Consider the following 17,208-nt stretch of genomic DNA (forward strand, 5'->3'; position numbering starts at 1 on the left):
TTTTTTTTATCATATATAAAGCTTGCTTCAGATAGAATTGGAACAAAAACAATTGCCTGTGTTTCAGTTATTTATTATTGAATTCAAGATCTTTTTTTTATAAAAATGTAGCGTTTTCTTCATACTTTTAAGAAAAAATACGGATAAAATTATTCGTCACGGTTTCGAAGGAATTCTCGAATTTTTCCTGTAACACGGCTCATTAGGTGGCGCACACCTTCTTCGTCCATCGTTTTAGCTATCTTATTCCACCAGGTCTTCATCTGATTGATGTCTTTGACAACCTTTCCCTTTGCCTTGAGTCTCCTCTTCATGATTGCCCAGTATTTCTCAATTGGGTGGGTTAAGGTTTTTCGGAACAAACTGGACCCCTTTCTCTGCATACCATTCTTGAACGACTTTGCTGTAATGACAGCTTGCCAAATCTGGCCAAAACATTACGGGATGGTCGTGGGATCGAATGAACGGCAAAATTCGTTTTTGGAGACACTCTTTTTGGTATAGTCTCTCATTGTCTTATTTGTACCGAAAACTTTCGTTTTTTTGCCACAGCTGCAAATGCCCTGCCAAATCATAAATTTTCGTGCAAATTTGTCGGCAAAAACAAATTTAAATTTGGCTGGAACATCCCCCGAGCCGTTGCCAAGTAAAATTTTTGACCTGGGATTTGCCCGAAGTCAGCCTTGACATAGGTTTCATCGTCCATCAGAAGACACCCGTCGAACTTGGTCAGCACCTGGTCGTATAGCTTCCGCGCCACACTATTCTGTTTTATGGTCAGATTTGGCTGTTTGCTAGCTCGATACGACTTGATTCCTTCCCGGAGTCGAGTTCTCCTCACGGTACTATGGGCTGCACCGAAATTTCTGGCCAAATCACGGTCCGACAGATTGGGATTCCTCTTAATCGTCTTCAAAATCTTACCACGCAGTTTCCGGTCGACAGTTCCACTCCGACGATTGGCTTGAGGCTTCCGAATCGTCGTCAATGTTTCCTTATACCGTTTTGATAACGCGCCATACGGTATTTCTGGGCAATTTCAGCTGTTCAGCTAGCTTAGATGCAGACCACAATGGATTTTCCAAATAACTGTGCACAATTTTTTCCCTTCTTTCGGCTTCCATGTTGATTGTTTACAAAGTACAGTCGATTTGCGGAATGTCAAAAATACATACGTGAAGCTGACAAAATTCCCGACACGTGGGCGCCAAGAACTTCCAAATCCGTCCACCAGGAGCACCACAATATGAGCAAAAGTTTATTCCAATTCTAAATGAAGCAAGCTTTACAATAACATAATGAGTGTAAACTTAATCATGATTGACTAATTTTTAACCGTTTCACCCTTTAAGTTCGAAAGCAGTGGGCTCTCTTCTTTGGTTGTCTTGATCAAGCTTAATAAACTCTGATTGTCCTCAACATATCGCTGTATGAAGTTCCAAAAATGGACTGGGTGGATCAATAGGCAAAGTCACCTATACGCATCTACAGGACAGTAAAGAATCTCCTTCCAGCAACATGATCGCACAATTGGTCAAAAAGACGAGCCCCCAAACAGGAAGATGCCCCAATGAGTGGGGAGAAGATCCCGCCCTTTATCCACGAAGTGATATCAACAGGGAACTCTCCCTGTCCAAATCGCTTCAATCAAGTGCCCTAATGCTTCCTCCCAATCCCAGCATTGTTTCGTATATATTTAAATATGAGTAATAATAAAAATTAAAAATTCAAAACGATCTCACCAACATTTGCTGTTTCTTCACACTGCTGCCCAATTTTCGTGCCTATTTGTGAACACGTTGTCCTTCTCTGCATCACTGCTAGTCGCTACTTATTCTCCCGGAAAGTCTTTCATGCTATTTTTGATGTATTCTACAGCATTTTGACGTCGATTATCTTTGCATGATGATCTTGAGTTCCTAGTTGCGTCTTATAAAACCATAGCACCAGTGCGGAAAACAGATATTTTCTTAACGGCAAATTTACTCATCGCTGAGTTCCTGCACTTTTTGCGATTATGAGTTAAACTGAACTCAAATTTGGGCTGATCTCATTGGTCGTATGCCATTGATTTACGTAGGCGGCCTTCGGTTTGCTAGGAAAGGGCTTACAATGTTTTGTTAAAAAAATCTGATAGGCCTTTTTCAATGGTTGGTCGAGAACTGCAAATGGCGCTATAGCAATTTCATTAGGGTGCGCCAGGATGTTTTTTTGGTGGTCTTTAAGTTGTGGGGGAGGATAATGGGGAGAGGAAATGTTTCGATGTGGAGAGAATGCTTTCAGGTGGATTTTCGATTTCTTTTGTGGAGTATAAATATAATCGGCGTAATGGGCGAGACGTGAGCTATCAATGGAATAAAATACATGCTTTGGTTAATATATAATGTTTAGTAGATTACCAACGTCGTAGCCAGAGTCTTTTCATAGAAGAATGTCTGCATATCTACATTACGGTAATCAATGTTTACCTGTTCCTTCCCGAAGAGCATAACATACATTTCCCTATCTTGCATGCTCTAACTGAAAACTCCGTAAATCGTAGCATTTCGGAACTGTACAAAAATTACCGGTTAAGACAGTAAAGAATTGCTGTCTATATCAGTTTTTTTATTTGTTTACATCTTTTTGCTGAGTTTTTCAGAACTTTTATTTCAATATTTGTGCACTGAATAAGTCAGCAAATTCATCATAAAAGATGATTTACTGGTAGTTAGGATTTTTGGGTTCCATACGATGGGTAGGATTAAAATGATTCTAATTTGTTACGATTTTAATTTGGGGACTGAGGTTAACATATTTGGCACTTCCTGGTGGTTCGGCTGGTTGGTGGCTCTCTTGGTGTGCCGGATTGCGTGTTCATGACTGGAGCTCTACAACAGGCCATTTAGTGAATGTTTTTGCTCAGTGAAACATCTGGAAGTCGATGCAGGAGTGCATAACCGGCCCAATTTCGTGGCAGTTTCTGCACTCCTGCGCTGGCTCCAGATGTTTCACTTATTTTCACGAAGGTTTCCTGTTATCAAACAGAGATTTCAAGTGCGCGAGGTGAAACGGAGAAGGATGACGCAAGCGAGTTGACTTACTGGTGAGATCAGCAATTTTGGGATTTCGTTTGATGACTCTTCACTAAAATATCATGAATACTTAAAACTCGGTACTCTATTTTAGCGAAGACAACGCATAGAGAAGACTGGCAACTCTTCCATTTTCACGTACGACCGCTATGAGACAGGCACAAATGCGTCATCTGCCGCTCAAAGGTAAATGCTTCGAACGAATTTGATAGCAAAATTCCATCCTCAGAAGAAAGGTTTGTATATTTGCCCATTTTTCTATGCGTTGCCTCCACCTTCACTAGTGTATCTGTCGCTTGGATTCTGGCAAAGTTGCCAGTTCTCTTGATATGATGTATTTGATTATAGTCAGCTGCCATAGAGGAAAACTCTAAAACCATGAGGCGACCCAGGCGTAGAGGTTAAGATCCATACCTCTCACGCCAAGTCACGAATGACCCAAGAGCGTTAAAGTGACTATAATAATAAAAAAACAAACTCTAAGACCAGATGGTCCCTAAGAAACGTGCTCAACTTTTTGGCTTAAATAAAGAACAACAACAAAAAGTAAAAAGCAATCACCATTTACACTTCTGTTTCCAATTACAGCATATGGAAATCCCATAGGCCATAATTGGAACTCATCTTAATATAAACATATAGCGTGGTATAGCCATGACTGGAAAACCAGCCCTATATGAGTTATGTTATGCTTATGATTACTGAGTTCAAATTACTAGTCAAATGTATGAAAATATTTGATTGATTTTATAATATGAATATTAATTTTACATCATCTCACAAAGTTTTCTATTGTTATGCTTTCAGAACAGTCACCCAACATGCCGATTGTAAACATCTTAAAGCGGGCATCTAGTTACATTATGGGCAGTGACGACGACGGAGAGGAAAGTAATGAGCTGGTTTACGAGGACAACGAAGTTCTATTCTGTAAGAACAACATTTGCGTCCATCCTCCGGCGGTCATTCGCCAGGAATCCGACATCCTACATTATCCCGGATATTTGACCGTGACTACCAAGACATTCATCGATCAGTACAATAACGCCAAGAGACCGACTCTTTTTCTTACGTGGATTCCGAATTCGACCTTACGAAAATGTCCTTCAACGGTTGAAAACTGTGGCTTCTTTCGATCGAACAGTCTATTTGAGACCAAACTGAAACAACATCAACAACTTCAGCAGCAGTCCCAGAAGGAAATTCAATTGCAAAAACTTGACACGGTTCAGCATCATCATCCGGAAAAAACGGAAGGAAACCCATTTACCACAACAATTAAAATTGCTAATACCAATCCATTCCTCGAGCCCTATAATGAAACCCTAGCACAGTCTTCAAGTGATACCAAATCTATGAACTGTTCGGATTATTCCGAAACCATCAGCATTAGTTCAAACTCCGATAAGGCCAGTCTATGCAACAGCAACGAATACAGTCGTGAAGACGTTCATGATGATGAAGACGACGAAGGGATCATTACCTCGGAAACCCACAACAGCATCGTAGAAGAAACGGCCGAAGAACAGGAATTGAAAACCGAACTTCAACCATTGATCGAATCGGAAGAATCGAGAGGAAACAACGTGGCCAAAGTGCTATCGTCGCAAGCTTCTGTGACCTCGGTCAACATAACGATCGCTAGTCCACACATTCAGAATTTGGATATTTCACCACCAGAGTCGGCACTGTCGCAGAATGAGCGATTTATGCGATCCCTATCGATATCCTCCAACGACGAGAACAACCCCAATTGGATGTCCCCCGAGCTGTTGGCATACAAGCACAATCTAGCCTTTCCGGAAAGTGCTTCAGCTTCGCCTATTGTTAGCCGGAAGAACCCGGTCAAGTGCAGAAGGTGAGTTTTCCAACATTCAGTAGATGACCATGGCTTTCCAATGGGTTCATGGTTTCAAAAATCTAGAGATAGCTGGAATTAGGGCGTAACAGCTTTTGTAAACAATGGCTTCTCTCGATGATTTCTGGAAAATCAACCTCACTATCAAGCAGGGTTGCTTCCACTCACTTGCTATAAAAAATGTTTTTCAGAATTATAAAATCGTTAGATGTTATTATGATATTTTATACTTGAAAGTTAAAAGCAGAGGTTGCAAAGTATGTGTTTGATATATGAAACCTGTCAATTTCGCTTTCAGAGTGTCACAATAAGCGATTTAATGATTCGTGAGCGTTCACTCAGAGTGAGCGCTCGTGAGTCGTAAAATCGCTGATTGTGACTATCTGAAAGCGAATTTGACAGGTTTTATGTGTCAAACACTTGCCTTTCAACCTTTTCTTGTATGTAACAAGTACAAGTTATCATTACAACATCTAATGATTTCAAAATTCCGAAAATATGTTTTTTATAGCAAGTGAGCGGAAGCAAGCCTGCTATCAAGTAGAGGAAGACTTCTCCTATCCGATTGATATGTTGGTTTGTGTAGGCGTGCCATGAATTCCAAGAAATCATTGTTTACAAAGGCTGTTACGCCCTAATTCCAGCTTTATCTAGAAATAAGCGATTACAATCCAAATCTTCCAGAAAAATAACGTCCTTTTGAAATGGTTATTATTATTATTTATTTTTAATTATCGTGTGATTTGAAAAGTCGCATTAAGGTGATACGATTCGGGGTCTGATGCCACTTCGCATTTTCCAGGGGACCGGAAAACATACAATAACAAAACTGATTCCTCATGTTTGCTGCGATGCTGAAATCGCAACAGTGTCCTAGATTAACTACCTAGAAGACTTGAAGTGGCAGTGCAAGTGCCTATGATTAGTGGACGCTGGATCGTATCACCTTAAAGTGTTTGAGCTAGTCAGAAACTGGTTCCTGACTAGGGCCAAATCCCATCATGCGACACATAGAATTCAAAACCAAGATCAACAACAGCCAAACCGAGTGCCCAGGACCATATTGGTCGCATTCATAACGCATATACGTTCTATCCGTGGAAATGTATACCATGTCTAATTTAACACAGCATAATGAACGTAAAATTAAACGAGATCTTGTTTTCCTAGATAGGGGAAATGGCTCTAATGTTGACCTATGGATCTAAGATTGGGCCCATCGCTAAAAATCTTCTATTTATCAATTTTAACTAGATGAACGCGTCATTGGGACGGTACTAATGGATATTTTTGGTGGCTATTGAAAATTTAGTCGATTGCTGAATTTATGTATGGGCCCAAATTAGGGGCAGTTAGGCCGACATTACATCCATTTCTCCTAATACGTATATGCGGTAACACAGTACCAGTAACATGACCAGCCCAACAAACATTGCCTCGACTGTTTCGGCTAATAAATTGCTTATTCAGTATTTAATCAGCTCAATTTTTTTGTTGGGAATAACAGCCAAAGCCTGTTTAAGAATAGGACCAAAACCCAACAAACAACAAATCAAATTTCATAAGAATTCAAAAACAAGATCATAGTCGAAATAGGATAAATCGAGTGTCCAAGACTACTTTGGCCAAATCTGGATCCATTCCCGAGGATGAGTCAAAACCCGTCATGGGACACATAAAGTATGTTCCATTTAGAATTTGGCCGCACAGAATAGGTCATTTCTCCAAGGGGAAATAAAGTACAAAAACGCTAAAGGTATCATTTAGTAGGATTTTTAGCTTTAAGGGAAGAATACAACAAAAATTATTCGCCAGCTTTTCGGATGAATTTTCGAACTTTTCGCGGAATACCTCTCATCATGTCTTGCACAGTAGTACTGTCAACCTCATCTACCATCCTTTTCCACCACTTCTCCAAATCAGATGGTGTTTTGATTGTTTTGCCACATTTCTTCAATTTGCGCTTGATAATTGCCCAAAATTTTTCATTGGACGAAAATCTGGACAATTTGATGGATTGATACTTTTCTCAATAAAATCGACATTATTCTGCTTATACCATTCATCTGACATCTCGGCTGTAATGGCAGCTGACTAAATCAGGTCAGAACTTTACAGGACCTTCGTGTGATTGAATGAACGGCAAAATTATGTTTTGGAGACACTCCTCCTTGTAAAGTTGTCCATTCATAGACGCTCCAGTGATGAAAACCTTTGTTTTCTTTTCGCAACTGCAGATGCCTTGCCAAATCATCAACTTACGAGCGAATTTATCTACAAAGACAAATTTGAATTTATCCGGAGCATCCCCCTTACGTTTAGCAAAGTAAAATTTTTGGCCCGGGATTTGTCCAAAGTCCATTTTTACGTAAGTTTCACCGCTCATCAAAATACATCCGTTATACTTGGTCAGAACATGCTCGTACAGCTTCCTTGCACGGTTTTTCACAACCAGGTTTTGTTTCAGCATCCTGTTGGGATGTTTGCTGGCATGGTACGACCGGAAACCTTCTCGCATACAGATTCGCCGAACTGTACTGTGTGCCGCACTGAACCTTTTCGCCAAATCACGACCGGAGATCCCAGGATTCTTTTGGACTGTCCTTATAACCTTCGCTCGTAGTTTTCGGTCATATGTTCCACTTCTACGTTTGTTTTGTTTTGCACAATCGTGTGCATAATTTTTTCACGTTTATCACGATCCACACTTAATAGAGATGAACTAGCCTAAGGCTAAAAATCTCTTAAATAAAGAATTAAAAAAAAAAAAAAAAGATCCACACTTAGAAAAATTCATGTAAATTTAGGTGCTCTGAGACTGAAATATACGAGCATCAATTTTGACATAAAATTAATTCATAACAGACACAAAATTCAGCTCAATCAAACGTACTTTTCGTCGAGTATCGAACTTTTCAGTCTCGGAGCACTTAACATGTTCTTTTTGGTAGAGAGTTCAAAGCTTTCCCTGCAAATGTTTAGTAACATTCACATCAAGAGCTTGGTCATAATTTTATTTTAAAAGGTGCTCCTCTCGTTCAAACTTTTTAAATGTCAAATCCAAAGCATTTCGTGTTTAATGTGAAAATCTGCTTATTTTGTAGGAACAAATAAATACTTTCCAAATAAAAGTGTTGACATTCGAGATAACTGTGATGTACTCTCATAATAAAATGATAAAATTTTTGAAATGACATGAATCATTTCATAATTCTGTTGTAAAATGTGATTGTAATAAAAATAAAAGGTTTCAGAAAGATTATATTTTTTGTTTTATTTTTAAATAATGCATTTATACAGGTTATTAACTATACTAATTAAAATATTTCTTAACACGTATGTAGCTTTTACCATTGTTCAGTAGGTAAACATGAATTGGAGGGCCGTCAAAAATATCTGCGTCTAACATGGCAAAATTATCCATTTTTGATCCTACCTCGTAGGACACAAAATGATCTCTGTAACCTACGATCTGATATTCAGCAACAACTAACTGGAATTTGTTATCTGTTATAATGATTGTGTCACGAATTTCGTACAGTTTTACACTCTGTCCATTTGATACTGTTAAAAAATCATGTTTTTGATAAAACGTACCCTTATATATAACAGATTTACATATTTTCACTGTCTGGTGATCGATATTAGAAACATTAAGTTTATTAAAATAATCTAATTGACTTATTTGTAACTGTACATAGTTTTCACATTGAATGTCATGTTTGAAGAAACTATTGGTATAAATGTTATTTGAAAATTTGAGACATGCTTTAATTGATATAGTTTGTAAAATATTCTTTCTTGTCTTTACATTTCGTGCAACTGTCTTGTGTTGTTGGTGCTCTTCTTCAAATTTGAAGCATTTCATGTATTTAACAGGGCCTTTCTCTTTAATAGAATCGCAATAATGTAGCAAAAAATGAAATTTGGGTTTAAGCTTCGCATCCGGAAATAACTTCAAATATTGTGTATGATGATTCTCAATTTCGTTTTTCAATTTTTCGAGCAATTCTCTATCGTATTTGGGAAGTAAAATCAGATCAATTATTTTCAATAGTGAGCAAAAAAAAAAACCATACGGGGTCGCGTTCAGGAATTTTATCACCGATTATTAAAGGAAAAAAATGGACGAAGCTCATCATTTGCCTTGCTGACATTTTGAAATTACCCTCCTTGATATGATTTGTTGTGAATGGCTTAGCCAAGTATTTCATTTCTGATGATCCGAGCTTAAACATTTGTTTACGATAATTTATGGTTTCCAGAGTTATGTTTAAATTATGTAGTAGATAATTTAAAACTAGCATTAAATCATATTTACATACACCAGAAGAATAGATATCGTGCATAAGGTCCACTCCAACATTTTTGGTAACGTGAAAGTATTTAAGTTCATGAAAAATAGATTTACGTTTTAGCCTTGCTTCTTTTACAAAATCGGCAATAGTAAAACGAGCTGAAAGATGTTGTAAAGTCGATGAGCATATTTAAGCCAAGATTATCACCCAATAAAGCGCCTAATACGAAATACACCCGATGAGTTTTGCCTCCAACTTGAACATCTATGCCTTCATTTTCAAGTGAAACTAGAACATCAACAAGCGGTTTAATTGACTTTTCTACGCCATATCCAGCAAAATCATTCGAATTTATAAAAGCTGCTACGAATACATTTTCCAATCTGGACAGATGATGAGTTAGAATAGTGGGGAACTGATAGTAGAAGCCACAAATTTTGTGAGTCCCAGCATTTGATCCTGATCTTCCTTCAGCGAAACTAAATCTAAATAAAACAAATTAAATAATAAAAAAAACTAAATAGTATACTGTCGTTCTTAAACATATCTGTCCCAAAATCACAACAAAGTGTAACAATTTTCAACATAGGCTGAAACAACTCTTGATAAACATTTCAAAATATCCTATCTGCATTGACCGATTATCTTCATCGACTTTCTCTTTCGTTATTAACTCAGTTGCAAACCTATTCCCTGTTGTATTTGACGTTTTGAACGATAGATAAGAACCTCCTTTATCAAACTATGTGGTAAAAATAGCTAAAAATCTGTTTGAATAGCAGTGGTTGTCAAAAGAGAAAGTCGATGAAGAGAATCGATCAAAGAGCTAAGCGAAACAATTTTCTAGAACTTGTTTAAGGCACAGTTGTAACAGGTTGTATTGCCTATCAAAAGCAACAGCAAACGTACCGAGAAACGTTAAATCTAGCGAGTTATTAACAAAAGAGAAAATCGACGAAGAGAATCGATCATCGCGTTTACGCCCTTATGCATGCTCACTGTCGATATATTTACTTTCAGGGCCGTACTTTTGATTGGATACGTCACTTTCGTTGGAGTTTTGCAGTTTCACTTTCTTCTTGCGTGGTGACTGGAGAGCTTTCCGGTCACTTGAGTTATAGTACTGATGATACAACAGACCTGACGGATTTATCTTTCCGATAGATTTATCACGCGGACACAGATAAGTTTCCTGAAAAAATTAAAAAGGGCCAAATTAGAACCAATCATAATGGAAATTGTCTATAACAAAACTAGCAGAGTACTTTTCTTTCAGAGCCAAGTTTAGCAACGACTTCTCTCCCGTTCGACAGGGTTCAAACAGTTCATTTACATCTGCTTTTGAAACTTGTTTCAGGTCTTCATACTCTAGTCCTTTTTCTGAAATAACGAATTTAAGTAAAAAACAGATATTAAGAAAGACCGTGGGAAAGATTGGTCAATTAAAATTAAAAATTAAATATCGTTAGAAATTCCGATGAGGATGTTGGTTTGCGTGGACGTGGATTATAGAGTATTCCTCTGTGCCAACCAGTGCTGTAAATTTTCATATCATTCGATTGAAAATGAACCAATACAACCATTCAATCAATTCTGTGTAAACGAATTCTCATATGACCATAATTTGAAGAGCCCCTTTCTCATTCGAAGCTCATTGTCACTGTCAATTGAGCCACTCACTATCATTTGATATACGACAGTGGAGTATGGAAGAAATCCAGCAAAATGGTCCCGAACAGACAAGTCGACCCGATGTCGGATCAATGTAAGGCTAATTTAAGGTCGATGTCGACCCAATGTCGTGTTGTTGTCGGGTCAATTTTGGGTTTATGTCGGGTCAATGTCGGGTCAAGATCGGGTTGGGGTTTGATAGAAGTCAGGTTGGTGTCGGGTTGGCTTCGCTTTTTCGCCGGAATGTCGACCAGAGCTCCGTTTGTGTGTAGGTTACACTCAATTGAATGATATATAGCGTTTCTCAAATGAGAATGATCCATGCCTTCGTCAAATGACTAAGCAACTGATATCACCCATTCGGAGGAGGTCCCTTTTGATAGCGAATAGCTACTTTTCTCATTTTCATCAAAAATGTTCAAATGATTTTGAAAATTTACAGCACTGGTGCCAACATACACTTCAGAAAAACAACAATTAACGTACCTTTCAATAGCACATAAATGCTGTTGCTCAGTTTCCATTCGTCAAGCTGCTCTTTAAGAGGGGAGCTTGGAGAGCAGCTACTAGCCGAGTCACCGTCGTAAGTCCCACTCGATTCGGAATGCTCCGGAAGGTCTGAAGAACACCTAATATTCTGGTTCAGTTTTTTTAGAAGCACCTCTTCGACTTCGCATGTTTCGTTTATGTGTTCTAAATAATGAAAGAAACGATAAAAAAATAAGTTAATGGCAACAGTTTTATTGCAATAATATAAACCCGTAAATAAATAATATGAGCCAAGCGTAGATCCGAAGTTTATTCATAATCTCATTGCACAGAACATAACCTTACAAAATCCAAAACCTAATAACACGAAAATATCTAGGAGTATGATTAAAATTACCTGCATTACAATCCGTTCCTCTTCCGACAGTACCAGCCGCCGAAACTGAAGGTTGCTCTTCCTGCTTCTCGTCTTCGTCCTGCGCTTCCTCGGAAGAGGAATCAGTCCCACTCTCCCGGTCGCTCTCGTATACATTTACGAACTCTGGTTCTCTACGCATTTCCACTGCTTCCACACTTACCTTAACTTTTTAGCTCAGATGCTGCGGAAATGTAATTTACTATATTTCAACATTTTTTTTTTATTTCGGAATCTTCACACCTCGCGTGTTTGTGTTGTTATGCGAAATCCAGAACAGTGCATGCAGAATGGATGACAAAAGACTGACGCATGGAATTGGCATCAATGCCACACTGAAAGTCAACCTATTCTAATTTTAAAAGTTTACACTTTTAATTTTAAATGGAAATCAACCAGATTTCACTTTTGATTTAAATGATATATTCTAGGAATAAGATTTTTCATCTTGATTTACCAAATTTAAGCGAACTTTTAAAAGAAAAGTTCAATATTTTCAAGGACACAATCTTTTTGTTTTGTGTGTACTAACGGGAACAGACTTTACTCTACTAGTAAATGTTCTGTTGCTGGGGATGTTTATTAGGATTAGTTTTTTTTCCATACGTATGCTATGATGCGAAAACTTTTATATTCATCCTACACTTACAGATTCTCCGTCGATCTGAGTCAGATGCGTGCCCTGCGCTTATTTTTCAACGACGAAAATTGCACCTCCGGCCAGTTGGTGATCGCTTCGCGGGAATCCCAGTACAAGATCCTTCACTTTCACCACGGTGGGTTGGATCATCTAGCACAAGTTCTGCACCAATGGCACTGCCTATTGCACAACATCAAGTTAGCTCCAGGCCAGGATGAACCGAACCTCCCTTACCGTCAGTTTATGGTGTGTCGACCGGAGGTACGAAAGTGCGAACTACACCCGGAGGAGAGCAAAGTCAACAAGATCACCACTGACTACTTTTACGGAACGCTGCTGAACGAGAAGGGCCAGATCGAGGATGACCTTCAGCTACGCAAATGTGTCTTCTTCGGTGGGCTGGAGAAGAGCTTGCGCAAAACGGTTTGGCCTTTCCTGCTGCACTGCTATAGCACTAATTCGACCTTCGAGGACCGGGCCGCTCTATCGGAAATTCGCCGCCAAGAATACGAGGAAATCACCAGACGAAGACTGTACTCGATGTCCCCGGAAGCGCAGGCCCAGTTTTGGCGTACGGTTCAGTGCGTCATCGAGAAGGACGTGGTTCGTACGGATCGCGGAAATCCGTTCTTTGCCGGTGAGGACAACCCGAACATTGATACCATGAAGAATATTTTGCTGAATTATGCTTTCTACAATCCTGGGATGTCGTAAGTTTGGTTTGATGTAGGTTTTATGGATGATGTAGTTAAAATGGAAGTTATTATAATTCACAGCTATACACAAGGCATGAGCGATCTGCTGGCTCCTGTTCTATGCGAGATCAAGAACGAATCGGAAACATTCTGGTGTTTCGTGGGTCTTATGCAACGAGCTATATTTGTCTGCACACCTACTGACAACGATATCGACAGGAATTTGGTGAGTTGTGCACATTTTCGGATAGTACCTATTCTTATTCTAGCAATTGTCCTGTTTGCAGTGTTTCTTGAGGGAATTGATACGACTGATGGTTCCTAGCTTCTACAAGCACCTTCAAAAGCACACCGATGCCATGGAATTACTATTCTGCCATCGCTGGATCTTGCTGTAAGTACTTGATGAACCGGTATTTGTGTTGCAGTAGAACAATGATCGTTTTTTTTTTTACAGATGTTTCAAGCGTGAATTCACTGAAGCCGTAGCGATTCGCATGTGGGAAGCCTGTTGGTCCAACTATTTGACTGACTATTTCCATCTGTTTCTCTGTTTGGCCATCATCGCAGTGTACGCCGACGACGTAATTGCTCAAGATTTACGAACCGACGAGATGCTATTGCATTTCAGTTCTTTAGGTGAGTTTATATTTTTTAACTTTTAACCCTTGACCTCGTAAGTGGGAAAAACGTCATTTTTGTTGTTGATCCTTCCGTCACGAAGACTCAAATAGTTTGAGAATCAAAATATAGCACCAATAGTAGACAAGTATGGAATTTAAGAATCTTTCTCGACTAATTTGGCGAAGAATGTAATCCATATGTAGGTAAACATCGCGAACTATGCGCCTCCTTCGGGAACAGTATAATGAAGGAGGCGCATGGCATATCACAATAGATATAATACTGACAGCAGTAGCAGTAGGCTATTAGAGTGGTTTAAAATATCGATTTTGCTCCACCAAGCTCAATCGATTTCAAATCAGGTCATGATAAATCTCCCAAAATTTGAGCTCATTTGGATGCCTCATACTGCACTGGTCCTTTGAAGTTTATATAGGAATTACTATGGAAAAAGTGAACTTTTTGTTTTTTGTTCTTGTTTGCCCTTCTGCTGTAATGATCTACGGAAAACTGTGCTATCTGTAATAATGTGAAACTTTCTCAGGCTACAACTTTGCTTAAGTCCGCATTTTAATTGAACGTCAGGATAATATTAGTTATTTGATTTTTATTTTGCGAGACAGAAGGGGGTCTTATGAAGGCCAAATCTCAAGTCTCAAGGCCACATTCCAGAACGTGAGTGGATCATGGTGATTACGTCAAACTATAATGTCTAAAATGAACCACATGCCGCACACAACCCTTAAAACGGCTCCCATATAAAGGCTGACTAAAAGTAAATTTATACCCACTCGTAATTCAATATGTTTAAAAAGTTCATTAATGGTTGCTTTACAGTACTTTTATTAAAACTTCAAAGCTGCAGCATTAGATGGTTACATTTCTCCAGTTCGAACAAAATCTCGAACCTTCCTCTTGATGGAACCCAACAGCGCTCGCACAGTGAAAACGGATACGGAATAAGCGCATTTCTTTCATTTTGCTCGCATTTGCTGGATGTCATTGACTGCCCTGCCGCTTCATCGAAGTCGCTGTTTTGAAATTGCCCAATATTTTACGATTGGTCGAAATTCCGAGCCATTCGGAGAATTCATTAGCTTGGAGACAAAATCAATCTTCTTGGCAGCATACCACTCCAGAACCAAGCATTCTTCGATGTAAACTTGGGATGTCATCGTCGAGGATGTGACGAATGGTTCCATTTTCAGGCCACAACTGCAAACCGCTTGCCAAATTATGGCCTTTTTCGCGAACTTGTCGGCAAACACGAACTTGAATCTTCCCGGCACATCCCCACGTCCAGTCGCGACGTAAAACTTTTGATCGGGAAGCTGCTTAAAATCGAGTTTGACGTATGTTTCGTCATCGATCAAAGTACAACCCTTGTATTTCGTCAAAACACGGTCGTACAAGAGCCTTGCACGCTTTTTGGCCACGGAATTCTGCTTTATGTGCCAGTTCGGATGTTTACTGGCTTTGTACGACTTGTATCCTTCCCTGGCAAGGACGTTCTGCACCGTTTGAAAGTTGGCGTTGTACCTTCTGGCCACATCTTGGATCGAAAGACCGGGGTTGGCTTTAACGCACCTCAACACCTTGCTGCGCAGCTGACGATCCCTGGTTCCAGTTTTTTCGTAGGTCCGCTGTTTCCTTTCCACACTCAGGGTTTCCTTGTAGGTTTTGAGCACTTGACAAACTGTTGATTTCGGCATCTTCAGCACTTTAGTCAGCTTGAAACCGGACCACTCCGGATTTTATAGGTGTTTGTGCACAATATATTTTCTTCTTCCGAGTTCCATTTGACGTTATGTTGAATCGTGAGTCCCGCTTTTCCCATGTCTTTGCATGCAAAATAATAACCCAATGTATGTCAATTGAATATGCCCCAATGAATTGGTTGCGATGATAATGACAGTATAATATACTAATTAAATAAAATGAATATTTACCTGTTACTAATGATCGAGATTGGTGAAAAGTAAGGTAAGCTGTTAGTTGATTTTACCATCACTGAGTTTGACAATAACGAATCCTGTGATAGCATCATCCTCGTCGTTAGAGAAACCTCTGAAATCCGGGATGTTCAGTTGATCATCGCTTCTTGAATCACTGAGAGTATCTTCCAAGTCTACATAGGGTAAATGTTGGCTTCGGCACCCATTGACTGTTTTCGGCAACCAAAATGTAAACGTTAATTTCACTATGTTTTCCCATCAAGGCACTTCCCTGAATGTGTCCAAACGATTGTTTAGCCTTTCAGCTTCAATCTGATTATATTTGAACGATCGAGCAATCAATTTCTTCAAATAAAGCCTACGCACTACAAAATGGGGTTGATTTCGAGTTGCCGATAATAGAACAGCTGGTTAACACGCAGTTCTAACGGGAAGGTTGCCGAAGAAAAAGAGGCTGCCGACAATAGTCACACTCACCTGAGAAGTTTGGAGCGTTGTAAAAACGCTTTCAAAACGTTTTGAAAAATTCGGTCGATTGGAATGGATAGAGAAGCAAGCAGCAGATGAATGTAAACAAACAGACACATATATGTGCGTGACGCTGAGAAAATGCTAGTAGAAGTGCAGACGCTGCTTAGATTGACGAGAATACGTAAATTCCCCTATTCTGATTCCACCATTTCAGTGAACAATTTTGTCATGGCTGTTTTAAACTCGCTTCAGTTATTAACCACCTCTTGCCAATAATCTGCCGATCGATGTGAAGTATGGTCTTCCAATTTTCTTCTTCGCCGGGATCCCATACTAAAGGGCTTTCCTGATAATCTGTTATGATGGTTCTGTTTTTATGAAAATAAAATAATGTTCTATCCCTCTATCATGACTATATGTTGATCCAGCGTGCAGATAGTTAATATCGTTGTCTTCTTCAAAACTTTATCGTCTTGAACTCTGTTGCATCTGAAACTGGACTGCCCCAAAAATGCAAAAAGTGATAAAAGTGTTTCCGTCAAAATCGTGTGGGTCGTGTTGTCCTCTGCTGTCCGAAGAAGTCGTCTCCACTCTACTCGATCCATGGCCACACTTCGCCAGCCTCGTGGTCTGCGAAGGGTCCGCAGGTCGCCTTCTACTTGGTCGATCCACCTTGCCCGCTCCGCGCCTCTTCTTCTTGTTCCTGTTGGGTCGCTTTCTAGAACCATTTTCACTGGGTCGTCGTGCGGCATTCTTACGACGTGCCCAGCTCACCGTAGTCGCCCAATTTTCACAATGTGGACGATGGATGGTTCTCCCAGCAGCTGGTGCAATTCGTGGTTCATTCGCCTCCTCCATCCATCTGTACTCTTCCGTCATCTATCTGCACTCCACCGTAGATGGTACGCAAGACCTTCCGTTCGAAAACGCCAAGGGCGCGTTGGTCCTCCACGAGCATAGTTCAGGTCTCGTGGCCGTAGAGGACCACCTGTCTAATCAGCGTCTTGTAGACAGTCAA

The 17,208-nt window shown here is 39.6% G+C and overlaps 1 protein-coding gene across 2 annotated transcripts in view; it reads left to right on the forward strand.

Annotated features, from left to right (window-relative positions):
• TBC1D16 (TBC1 domain family member 16) overlaps window positions 1-17,208 on the forward strand; it is a 38,134-nt gene that overhangs the window by 16,305 nt on the left and 4,621 nt on the right. Inside the window, exons 2-6 of one of the 2 annotated variants that reach the window (XM_065236831.1) lie at window positions 3,882-4,932; window positions 12,457-13,155; window positions 13,222-13,366; window positions 13,428-13,534; window positions 13,598-13,779. In XM_065236831.1, the coding sequence (XP_065092903.1) occupies window positions 3,896-4,932; window positions 12,457-13,155; window positions 13,222-13,366; window positions 13,428-13,534; window positions 13,598-13,779 (2,170 nt within the window). In that variant the 5' untranslated portion in view covers window positions 3,882-3,895. The remainder of the gene's footprint in view (window positions 1-3,881; window positions 4,933-12,456; window positions 13,156-13,221; window positions 13,367-13,427; window positions 13,535-13,597; window positions 13,780-17,208) is intronic. The other variant, XM_065236838.1, reaches the window with a different exon arrangement.

The sequence above is a fragment of the Ochlerotatus camptorhynchus genome, unplaced genomic scaffold (genome assembly GCF_037179485.1).
Source record: "Ochlerotatus camptorhynchus isolate MF236.1 unplaced genomic scaffold, CSIRO-AGI_Acam_v1.1 ptg000041l, whole genome shotgun sequence".
NCBI lineage: Eukaryota > Metazoa > Arthropoda > Insecta > Diptera > Culicidae > Ochlerotatus > Ochlerotatus camptorhynchus.